Source organism: Lagenorhynchus albirostris, chromosome 10 (assembly GCF_949774975.1).
Source record: "Lagenorhynchus albirostris chromosome 10, mLagAlb1.1, whole genome shotgun sequence".
NCBI lineage: Eukaryota > Metazoa > Chordata > Mammalia > Artiodactyla > Delphinidae > Lagenorhynchus > Lagenorhynchus albirostris.
Window position 1 is genome coordinate 65,819,058 of NC_083104.1, and position 13,263 is coordinate 65,832,320.

The window sequence follows — 13,263 nt, forward strand, 5'->3', positions numbered from 1 at the left end:
ATCTGTACCACAAATGGAAAAAAATCATCATAATCATAGTAGCCACCATTTATTTAACGCATAATACTGTGTGGCATACTACTAACTGCTTTAACATGAAATTTAATCCGAGTAACTCCTGCATGAGAAAAAAGAAGTCAAGTCATGTGCCCAAGGTCATTAAATGAATGAAGCAAGGAGTCAAAATAGGTATGTCCACTCCAGTGCTTAAACCCAAGCTCTTACTAGCAATGTTATCTTGCCCTTGCACAGGGATCACTGATTCACATAGGTGAGCATGTATGAACATCAAAAAAGACCATCAAATCACAAGAGAAAACATTTTAACAACAACATGAATCAGCTTTTATAATACACAACATATCTGGACCTAAAAGGCACAGTCTTCTTCTCCTATGGGAATAATACTGAGTATAAAAAGTCCTTTGAAGGCTGGAACTACTTCTTATGTAAGTACTTATTGTATCTTACTGTTAAATGAATTAGTGGTGCTTTACTTTTACTTAACTGTCAGGTAATAGAATAAAAACAAGAACTTCTCTTAACTTCTAATGAAAGTGAAGTCCCCAAAGAAAATATACCTGCAGATCCAGAAGGTGGAGGAGCTCCAGATCGCTGCCATTCTGTTGCTTCTGCAGCCAGCCTCCGGATGTACTGTTCATTCACTGACAACAAGATGTTTTCTGGTTTAATGTCAGTGTGGATGATACGGCACTTGGTGTGTAAATAATCCAGACCCTGTAACACCTGAATGGGAATAGAGCAGTAGACTTGCAAACACAAAATACAAGTCTTTCTGGAGAAGGAAAAAATCACAATGCAACATTTTGAAAAAATAAAAATGATATGGTAGTTTTCTACAAAGAAAGCATTTTTTTTAAAGCACAACAAACTTCCCCAGAAAGATTAATTGTAAACTATGAACAAAGGCAAGAGTTTATTTACAATAAAAAGTTCTTCCAAGTTTTACAAAGCTAATTCTATTTGGAGATATTTATTGATACATTACAGAGACGAAGAATAAACAGTTGACATTGTCCTTTAACTACTGAAATGTAGGTCATGAAAGAGATTTAGGTATCTTTAAATTCAAATTTCCTTGTTGATGAAGAACTGAGGTCTCTTGCTTTCCAGTTTGGAGCTCTGTCCAACAAAACACATTATCTAAACAAACTGTTTGCCCTCTGAAGTATTACCACTTTCCTGATGACAAACTTCTTCACTATATATTGAAAGCTGTTTAGAATATGAGAAAATGCTCATGAATAATGTTATATAAAGAGACGGTAATAATCTGACAATTTTCTATTAATATATAATCAATTTTTGCAACCAGAACTTCTAGATAAGGGCTCCAAATTTCTAAAATCAGGCATTACACTCAGCTCCCCATCTAGTAATTATTACAGAAGATGAACCTGGGGGAAAATGATTACACTAAAACATTTAAAAACAGAATAAACACAATAAATAGGGGCTGAATAAATAATTTCAGCAATTAAAAAAACCTAGCTTTAAAAAGAAAAATTCTATTGGAAATAGGAAACTCCTGACACTTTAATAATCTAAAAAAATTACCACATACAAACTATTATGTATAAAATAAATAAGCTACAAGGATATACTGTACAACACAAGGAATATAAGCCAATATTTTATAATAACTATAAATGGAGTATAACCTTAAAAAAAACCCACCACATAGAAAATATTAAGATACATACTTGCTGAATAATTTTTTTGACACAAGGCAAAGGAAGCCCTTGATAATTGGACTTGATGATCCACTTGAGCAGATGATGCCCCAAAACTTCAAACACCATGCAGATATCTAGGAGTTTGTTAAGGAGGAAAAGGGTGACAGAAGAGAAGAAAGGGGGCAAGACAAGCTGTGTTCCACCTCAATGAAATTATTATTGTATTCTTTCAGTATAAAGAATTATAGAGCTTGACTAAAAAAGAAAATGTAGCTGTCAATATTCTGACATTCTAAAGGTTAATTAATGCTTTAGTCACAGAAAATACCCAAAATATGGAAAACTCTGGGGTGCTGGTTTATTAATAAAACTATGCACATTAAAACACTCAGTGATAAAAATAAAAGTGAAACATATACATAAAGTTAGTGAAAGCACTAGGCTTACGGTGTTGATTAGTCTCTTCCCTGATGTCGAAACTAACGTCCAGGGTAACAACGCCTACTCTCATAGTATCAAAGCAAGGAAAAATAAATTTGGCTTTAGCGAAAGAAGACAATGTACCAAAACGAGATAAAAAATGTAAATGTCAACATTAAAAAAAAATAGGAAACTGACTTGCTTTATGCTCTTTACTTTACAACACTAATCTTGATTCTACTGCCACCATGTGTTCTCTTATGTATGAACACCCTAATCACGCCTCGTAACAGGAATACTCTTTGGGCATGGTAGTGCCAGGGCTAGGGCACTGCAGGGATTTTAGTCTGAAGATGTTGGTATTTTCGACCTCTAGAAGCTTCTACATAAATTGGAAAGTCAAGACATACATATGTAATAATGATCTAGTGCTCAGACTTTTGTTTTTTTGTTTTTGTTTTTGTTTTGCGGTACGCAGGCCTCTCACTGCTGTGGCCTCTCCTGTTGCGGAGCACAGGTTCCAGACGCGCAGGCTCAGCGGCCATGGCTCACGGGCCCAGCCGCTCTGCGGCATGTGGGATCTTCCCGGACCGGGGCATGAACCCCTGTCCCCTGCATCGGCAGGCGGACTCTCAACCACTGCGCCACCAGGGAAGCCCCAGACTTTTGTTTTCAATAAGATTCTCCGCTAAAGGAAAACCTGTACTCCTTAAAGAAATGGCCAAATCCAGGGAAAACCTGGAATACCTTGCTGTGCCAACAGTAAGGGAACACATCAGGAGGAAACAGCAACCAGCTTGAAGAAGCCACTGGCTGGTTAAGAATCCGCCTGCCAATGCAGGGGACATGGGTTCGAGCCCTGGTCCGGAAAGATCCCACATGCCACAGAGCATCTGGGCCCGTGCACCACAACTACTAAGCCTGTGCTCCTAGAGCCCGTGCTCCACAACAAGAGAAGCCACCGCACCTCAACGAAGAGTAGCCCCCGCTTGCCGCAACTAGAGAAAGCCTGTGCACAGCAACGAAGACCCAACGCAACCAATAAATAAATAAAATAAATCTATTTTTTAAAAAAAGAAGCCACTGGCCAAAGTTGACATTTTAAAGAGTGAAGTTATGAATTAGCTTATAAATTAAAAACGGAATGAATCCAAATGGGATACTAAAGTAAGTGTGTGTTCGGGGGAGGAAAATGTCTTCTTCAGAGAAAAAGTCAACTAATAAATATATAAAGTATGACAGAAATAAAAAATTACCATTTTATCATCATTATAGTAATAACTGAACTGATTCAGATAAGAACCAATGAATACTAAAACTACTAAGTGAAGATTGCTAGGGGAAAAAGAATTCTCACAGTGTCACACTATCACCCCATAGGTTGCTTATTAATTATAAAAGGAAAAAGATACTTTTAAACAGGGAAATCGAGCAGACACTGCCTTAACCATGTAAGCAAACATATCATCACCAATGATAAGCACAAATTCACATTATGTGCCCTCTGATGTGATACACTGAGAAAAATAAAACATCATCCATGTAGTATACTTGACAAAAATGATTAATGAACTCAATCATGAGGAAATAATCAGACAAATCCAAATTAAGGAACAATACAACTGGCCTGGATTCTCTGGCCGGTGCGGGGTGGGGGTGGGTGGGGGGTGAGTGAATGCCATGAAAGGAACCGTTCTTAATTAAAGAAGATTAAAAACGGGACATGACTACCTCAGAAAATACAAATCAAAATTACAGGATGATACTATTTCAAACTCAACAGAATAACTAAAATAAAAAGACTAACATGACCAAATGTAGATGAGCATATGGAGCAATTAGAACTCCCATATTATGCTAACAGAAGTATAAAATGGTACAACTACTTTGGAAAACTGGTTGGTAATTTCTTAGAGTTAAACATACATCTAGGAACTTCTGCTGCAGTCAAGATGGAGTAACAGGGACTGGCTTAACCCTCTTGCTTTAAGCGACAACAACAAAATCAGACAAAATACATAAAACAACAGATTTAAAGACCCTGGACAAAGAAGATCTCCCTGAGAGATCACTGTCTTCTTACTGTCTTGAGACTCTCCAAGCAAACCCCTTGAGTTAAACAGACGGAGCTGAGAGTCCTGGGAGATCAAGGCAGCAGCTATGGTTCACAGAACAATACTAGCGAGGAGAGAGCTGCAGAGAAAGAGTACCCTGGAGATCTAAAAAGGGATCCCCCTCAAGTATTCAGTAGAGTAGTAATCAGCATAGGTATATGAGGAAACTACTAGAGGGGAAAAAAATCAACTGAAAGGATTAGAGGGAATAGTGCCCAGCATTCTCACAGAGCTCCAACAGTATCTGCTCTCATCAAAAGGGCTAGAAAAATTCAGTTATAGTCACAGGCCAGAAATAAATCCACACATATATGGTCAATTAATTTATAACAAAGGAGCCAAGAACTTACAATGGGGACAGTAATTTCAATAAATCATGGGGGTACATGACTCTTTTTGAATTATGGTTTTCTCAGGGTATATGCCCAGTAGTGGGATTGCTGGGTCATATGGTAGTTCTATTTGTAGTTTTTTAAGGAACCTCCATACTGTTCTCCATAGTGGCTGTACCAATTCACATTCCCACCAGCAGTGCAAGAGTGTTCCCTTTTCTCCACACCCTCTCCAGCATTTATTGTTTCTAGATTTTTTGATGACGGCCATTCTGACTGGTGTGAGATGATATCTCACTGTAGTTTTGATTTGCATTTCTCTAATGATTAATGATGTTGAGCATTCTTTCATGTGTTTGTTGGCAGTCTGTATATCTTCTTTGGAGAAATATCTATTTAGGGCTTCTGTCCATTTTTGGATTGGGCTGTGAAAACCATAATTCAAAAAGAGTCATGTACCAAAATGTTCATTGCAGCTCTATTTACAATAGCCCGGAGATGGAAACAACCTAAGTGTCCATCATCGGATGAATGGATAAAGAAGATGTGGCACATATATACAATGGAATATTACTCAGCCATAAAAAGAAACGAAATTGAGCCATTTGTAATGAGGTGGATGGACCTAGAGTCTGTCATACAGAGTGAAGTAAGTCAGAAAGAGAAAGACAAATACCGTATGCTAACACATATATATGGAATTTAAGAAAAAAAAAATGTCATGAAGAACCTAGGGGTAAAACAGGAATAAAGACACAGACCTACTAGACAATGGACTTGAGTACATAGGGAGAGGGAAGGGTAAGCTGTGACAAAGCGAGAGAGTGGCATGGACATATATACACTACCAAACGTAAAATAGATAGCTAGTGGGAAGCAGCCGCATAGCACAGGGAGATCAGCTCGGTGCTTTGTGACCACCTAGAGGGGTGGGATAGGGAGGGTGGGAGGGACGGAGACGCAAGAGGGAAGAGATATGGGAACATATGTATATGTATAACTGATTCACTTTGTTATAAAGCAGAAACTAACACACCATTGTAAAGCAATTATACTCCAATAAAGATGTAAATAAAAATAATAATAAATCATGGGGGGAAACCTGAACAGCTACATGCAAAAGAATGAAACTGGACCATTATCTTACACTAGACCCCAGAATCAACTCAAAATGGATTAAAGACTTGAACATAAGACCTGACACCATAAAACTCCTAGAAGAAAACACAGGTTGTAAGCTCCTTGACATTGGTCTTGGCAATATTTTGGATCTGACACCAAAAACAAAGTCAACAAAAGCAAAAATGAAGAAGTGGACTACATCAAACTAAAAATCTTCTGCAGAGCAAAGGAAACAAAATGAAAATGAAAAGGCAACCTATGGAATGGGAAAAAATATTTGCAAATCAAAGATCTGATAAGGGGTTAATATCAAAAATATATAAAGAACACATATAACTCAAGGGGGAAAAAAAACAAATCTGATTAAAAAATGAACCAGGAATCTGAACACATATTTTTCCAGACAAGACATACAGATGGCCAACAGGTACATGAAAAAGTGTTCAACATCATTAATCACCAGGGAAATGCAAATCAAAACCACAATGAGATACCACCTCACAGCTGTTAGAATGGCTATTATAAAAAAGACAAGCGATAACAAGTGTTGGTGAGGATGTGGAGAAAAAGGAGCCCTTGTGCACTGTTGGGGGGAATGTAAACTGGTACAGCCACTATGGAAAACAGTACGGAGGTTCCTCAAAAAAACTAAAAAGAGAATTACCATACATTCCAGCAATTCCACTTTTGGGTATTTATCCGAAGAAAACAAAATCACTAACTTAAAAAGATGTGCACCCCCATGTTCACTGCAGCATTATTTACAATAGCCAAGACATGGAAGCAACCCTAGTGTCCACTGATGGATGAATGGATAAAGAAAATATGGTCTACATACACAATGGAATATTATTTAGCCATATGAGGAAGGAAATCTTGCCATTTGTGATAACATGGATGGACCTTGAGGATGTTATGCTAAGTGAAATAAAACAGAAAGACAAATACTATATGATCTCACTTATATGTGGAATCTAAAAACAAAACAAAACAACAAACTCATAGATACAGAAAACAGACTAGTGGTTGCCAAAGGTGGGGGGTGGGGGAAATGGGTGACGGTGGTCAAAAGGTACAAACTTCCAGTCATAAGATGAATAAGTCTGGGACTTCTCTGGGGGCACAGTGGTTAAGAATCCGCCTGCCAATGCAGGGGACACGGGTTCGAGCCCTGATCCAGGAAGATCCCACATGCTGCGGAGCAACTAAGCCCGTGCGCCACAACTACTGAGCCTGTGCTCTGGAGCCTGTGAGCCACAACTACTGAGCCCACACGCCACAACTACTGAAGCCCGTGCGCCTAAAGCCCGTGCTCCCCAGTAAGAGAAGCCACCGCAAGGAGAAGCCCGTGCACCACAACAAAGAGTAGCCCCACCTCGCCACAACTAGAGAAAGCCCGCGCGTAGCAACGAAGACCCAACACAGCCAAGAAAAAATAAATAAATGAACTTATTTAAAAAAAAAAAAAAAGATGAGTAAGTCCTGGGTGTGTAATGTACAGCATGGTGACTATTGTTAATAATACTATATTGTGTATTTGAGAGTTGCTAAGACAGTAAATCTTAAAGTTCTCATCACAAGAAAAAAACTGTAAGTATGTGGTGATGGATGTTAACTAAACTTACTATGGTAATCATTTTGCAATGTACACAGCTATCAAATCATTATGTTGTACACCCAAAACTAATACAATGTTATATGTCAATTATATCTCAATTAAGGAAAAAAACTAGAAAAATTCATAGTCCTGGGGCATTGGGTAGATTATTCAGAAGACCTTGCCTCAGTAGAAGGAATGATTAGCCCTAGACTGAACACTGCTCTGGAGCCATCTAACAAATGATAAAAGTAAAATCTGAAAAGGGTCAAACTGCTTCCAAGTAACAACTGCATCCCAGAACAAAGCTCAAGATTTATAGCTATACAACATATCCAGCAGCTAACAAGGTAAAACTCAGTGTCTCAATCAAAGACTACCAGGCAACAAAGGTGAAGGAAAATGTATCTGAAAATTAGATACAGTAATAAATCAATCATTTGAAATTGACCCAGAACTGACCCAGACGTCAGAATTAGCAGACAAGGAAATTAAACAGTTATAGCAGTATTCCATATGTTGAAAAGAGATACAGAAGATATATATAGAAAAAAAGAGATGCAAAGATGATGTGGTGTATATATATTAATGGAATGTGACTCAGCCATAAAAAAAGAATGAAACCTCGCCATTTGTGACATGGATGGTTGAGATGAGTGAGACAGAGAAAGACAAAACTGTACGATTTCACTTAATAATGTGGAATATAAAAGACAAAACAAATGAACAAACATAACAGAAAGATGCAGAGAACAAACAGGTGGTTGCCAGAGGGGAGAAAGGTGGGAGGAGGAAAGAAATAGGTGAGAGAGATTAAGTAGTACAAAACTCCAGTTGCAAAATAGGTGAGTCATGGGTGTGAAATGTACAGTGTGGGGAATATAGTCATTAACTATGTAATATCTTTGTATAGTAATATAAACTAAGTAGACTTATCACAGTGATCATTTTGAAATGTACAGAAATATCAAATCACCACATCGTGCACCAGAACTAACGTAGTGTTATAGGTCAATTATACTTCAAAAATAAATAAACAAACTCAAAAGAAAAAGATCAAATCTGTGGTTACCAGAGGTGGTGGTTAGGGGAGGGGAAACTGGATGAAGGCAGTCAAAAGGTATAAATTTCCAGTTATAAGTACTAGGGATATAATGTACAATACAATAAATATAATTAACAATGCTATACGTTATATATGTAAGTTATTGGGAGTAAAGTCTAAGAGTTCTCACCACAAAGAAAAATATATTTTTTTCTATTTAATTTTGTTATTTTATGAGATGAATTATTGTGTGATAATCATTTAATGATGTATGTAAGTTAATTCATTATGCTGTATTCCTTATACACTGCTGTATGTCAATTGTACCTCAATAAGACTGGAAGAAAAAAAAAAGAGAACCCAAATTGAACTTCTGAGATGAAAAGCAGAAAAATACCCTGGATGGGATAAATGGCAGATTAAGCACTGCAGAATGAGATTAGTGAACTCAAAGGTATAGCAATAGAAACTATCCAAAATCAAATACACAAAGAAAAAATAATACAAATGAACAAATAAACCCACCCACCCACAAAAGTAAGGGGCAACTTCAAGTGACCCAAAAAAAGGAAGCGGGGGAAAGGAATGAAGGTATTTGCTCTTTGCAATGGATCAAGAAATCATAAAAGTGATGGCAATAATTAACCCAGTAGCAAAGTGTATACCTAGTGCCTCGATTGTGTTCCCCATTTCCCACTCATAGGAATTAGGGCTTTTTAAAGAAATGGTTGACCCCAGGTTTGGGACAGGAAATGCACAAAATGAGCCTGGAACATTCTGATGTGCCAAATCATAAAGGAACTGTCAAAAACCTTGTGGCTCCTGACTGAAATTAAGAATAAAAAAACTAAAAGAAAAAAAAAGTATGAGACATTTGGAGAGACTGAAACACTGACTAGAAAAAAGGACTTAAGAAACTGATCCCCAATTTTTTAGGAATAATAACTGTGTTGGGGTTATATTTTCAACTTTTTAGGAATAATAACTGTGTTGGGGTTATATTTTAAGTCTTTGTCTTTTGGAGATACATTCTAAAATAATTACGGATGAAAAAATATCTTTAAGATTGGTCACAAAATTATCAGGAGATACAGACAAAACAAGACTGATTATGAGTTGATAACTTCTGAAATGGGTAATGGATCTATGAGGATTCATCAAACTATTCTACTTCTGTATATATGAAATATATCAAAATAAGGTATTTTAGAATGCAGATTGATTAAACAAACAAATCAGAACACAGAATTGTTTAAGTTATTTTCACGTTCCTAGCTTTAATATTAACTTTCATTTGTTGAGATTACAATTTGACAACGTTATTTTAATTTGTAAGCAGTGATATAAAAATGACCAGACATTCAGTAGCTTAAAAAACAAGAAGAGGGCTTCCCTGGTGGCGCAGTGGTTGAGAGTCCGCCTGCCGATGCAGGGGACACGGGTTCGTGCCCCGGTCCGGGAGGATCCCACATGCCGCGGAGCGGCTGGGCCCGTGAGCCATGGCCGTTGAGCCTGCACGTCGGAGCCTGTGCTCCGCAATGGGAGAGGCCACAACAGTGAGAGGCCCGTGTACCGCAAAAAAAACAAAAAAGAAAGAAAAAAAAAGCCTTCTTGCTTACGGTCAAATAAAGGTACTCAGCATTACTGAGGAGACTATTTAGAATATTTCTACAGTTTTACTATAATATTACCAAATTAATAGGAAAATGTGGCACAGTGAGAAACATTACAAGATCAAGAAATAGGGAAACAGAACCTAATGGCCATCATGACATCCTGTATGGTTTTATTTCATGGTTAGCCTTCCTCTTAATTCTTTGAAAACATGCATACCACACACACACACAGAGTAAGCCATCTATGAAATGACCACAACAGACGTAAAATGATGATTCACATGGAATGCTTCTTGTACCAGTTTCCTTAGAGATTTGGGGAAGGGGAGGATTTGATTTATATTTCTCCAAGGAAGTAAGTAACTGAAAACTAACTTCAGAATGATAGATAAAATCTTTATGTTATCACCTGTTCTCTCTCCTTTCTCATCCTCTCTCCTTGCTTCTCTGTTCAAATCTCTAACCATATAGTCCACATGATTAGAGATGGGCCCTATGTAGCCCATCTCCTTAAAAAAGGATCATCACTGGCAATTAAAAATGTGTGCTAAGAGAAGCTAAACATGCAGGGAAAGTAGAATGATATATGCAATGTCTTTCCTTATACATTTTAAAATAGTTTATAAACAGGTTTCAGACTCTCCAATCCAAGTGAGATTCTTCTTCATCTTTCATTCTGAAAAATGTGATAGGCCTTTACAAGCATAGCTGTTGCAACAACCTTTCAATTGTTTCCGTGCATGTCACTCTGATATTAACCTGTGGGGAAAAGAATAGCTAACATTCCTTCCAACTTTAAAATTCTAAAATTCCGGATCAAAACATAAAACAAGTCAGTTTTTCCATTATGACAGAATGTGAACAAGTATACCTGTTTAGATTTTAAGCATACATGTACAGCCTCTTAAATACTGAGATAAAATGCATTAAATTCTTGTTTACCCAGTATTTCTTTCTTTCTTTTAAATTTTAATTAATTAATTTATTTATTTTTGGCTGCACTGGATCTTCATTGCTGTGCGTGGGCTTTCTCTAGTTGCGGTGAGGTGCAGGGGCTTCTCACTGCGGTGGCTTCTCTTGTTGTGGAGCACGGGCCCTAGAGCGCACGGGCTTCAGCAGTTGCAGCTCGCGGGCTCTAGAGCATGGGCTCAGTAGTTCTGGAGCATAGGCTTAGTTGCTCTGCGGATCTTCCTGGACCAGGGATCGAACCCATGTCCCCTACATTGGCAGGCAGATTCTTAACCACTGGACCACCAGAGAAGTCCTTTACCCAGTATTTCTCATTAACTTCATTAAAATTTCTGCGCTAATTGATAAAAATCATAGAAACTACTTACTAGTACAAGGTTCTTTTCTTAAAAAGTTTCTTTGGGGTTTGGTTTTAATTTGCCTGAAAAAAGGAAAAAAGTGTAAAGCCAATAGCCTAAAAAATCACAACATACGAAGAGAGACCTGATTCATATCTGTGTTCAAAAGTTGACAATAAAGTAATTTGATTATAGTTTGTTTTGAGAGAAGAGACCAATGCTACCTGTACAAATCTTGTTCCTTTCTTTGGGATAAAGTTATTTCATGATTTGTTTTCAAATAGGTTTTAAAAAGGATACGTGTTCCATTAACTCCTGATATTTTAAAGTCATCTAGTAGTTGAACAACCATTTCTCTATTTGGATCATTAGGATCTGAATTGCGAACCTATAATAGGGAAGAAACAATGCTTAGCAAAAGGGAAACCATAGAAATAAACCAAATGGTGGTGGGGGAGGGGATACCTGCAGCAAATATAACAAAGGATTACTCCAAGAAAGAGCTCATACAAATCTATGAGACACATAAAATTTTAATAGCTCAAACAAAGAACGTAATATAAGCAGTTCACAAAAGAAAACACAATCAACAAAGACTATTGTTTAATTATACCACTTTGCTACTCCCAAATTAACTGCTAGTTACCAGGCCAGGAGGAATTCAGGAGCTTTTGCAGGATGCAATCAACCATAGCACTAACCATACTGTTTATTCAGCCTTCATTTTTTTTCATAGAAAAACTTTCTGAGGGAAGGAAGCAGTACACTGATTTACTTTGGGGCATGAGCTCCTTATCTCATCACAGACTGGCACTTTGAAAAGTACTTCCTTGGAGCTCTCCTGGTCTAGCTTCCTCACTTTACGAATGAAAAACCTAAGGCTCAGAAGAAATAAAAAGATGAGTTGAAGGATATATTTGGATAGAGCTGGCCCTAAAACTCATGTTTTCTAACTCTGAGTTTAAGCTCCTTCTACTACACTGACATTTACTAATTTGTAACAAAACTGAAAGTAAATTTTGATAATATTTACCTAAGTTTCCAGGTAATAAAGGGAATTAGTAAATATAGTGCTTATTTTTATATATTTGTATAAGATTTTAAAACAAAAATATATTTATTCACACAACTTTTCTTTTAACCATAGCAGGAAAGAAAAACATTCTTTGTGCTATCTGGCACAGAAAACATACTCAATAAACATTTTTGTTTATTTGCAAGGTTTTTTCCCATTGTATATGTAGGGAGAATTCCCATCACAGCATATTCCACCAGTTCCCTACCACATACACAGGATGTGTAAATACTGTCTTCCTCTACCTCTTTAAGGATACTAGAACTTTACAGTAAAAATGAGCCATGCCAAAGAGTATACACTTGGTATATCTTAACTGAATAAAACTTTATTTATTTATAATGCTTTGCAGCTCACACATACAATCTAATACTTACTGATTTCAGCAACCGGATTTCATCAAGTGCTGTTTCGGTATAATGTTCAGCACTTTTAACTACTTTCATTGCCACAAACTTCTTCCCCCTAAGAAACAAACAGGCAATTAAGACTAAATGCTCTACCTCTATGTTAGGAAGCTAAGATTTAACTATAACTGGGAGACAGCAACAGAAGTACAAATATTGATTTCATATTTCCCTGTACTCAAACACGAACTACTACTATGGGATCACCTGTACCTCTTAATAGCTCTAATTGGCCAAATTTAACTTATGAGAAGAAGAAAATCTGTTCCTGGGTAATGTCAGTCACCAAACATTTCCTCTAAGTTAAAATCTACTTTCTGAATGCTCCGTGAATCCAAGTAAAACCATGAAGTGGGGATAAATAAGGGGGAAAGCTCCACCAAATCAGAAGTATTCTGTATATCTGTATAGCAAAACCGAAAAGCTTAAAAGCTATAATACTTTCCTCTAAGAAGCCAGAAGAAATACTTGGGTGAAAAACTGATAAAAAATTAAGCACAAAGATAGCAACTGCTATCTCACCAAAGATAG

At 37.1% G+C, this 13,263-nt stretch overlaps 1 protein-coding gene across 6 annotated transcripts in view; it reads right to left on the reverse strand.

Moving 5' to 3' along the window:
* Window positions 1-13,263, reverse strand: part of SRPK1 (SRSF protein kinase 1) — an 81,201-nt gene that overhangs the window by 23,578 nt on the left and 44,360 nt on the right. For all 6 annotated transcript variants that reach the window (XM_060162694.1, XM_060162691.1, XM_060162690.1 and 3 more), the window contains 4 exons: window positions 12,703-12,790; window positions 11,551-11,638; window positions 1,725-1,831; window positions 582-747 (listed from right to left, as the gene is read on the reverse strand). In XM_060162694.1, coding sequence (XP_060018677.1) covers window positions 582-747; window positions 1,725-1,831; window positions 11,551-11,638; window positions 12,703-12,790 — 449 coding nt within the window. The remainder of the gene's footprint in view (window positions 1-581; window positions 748-1,724; window positions 1,832-11,550; window positions 11,639-12,702; window positions 12,791-13,263) is intronic.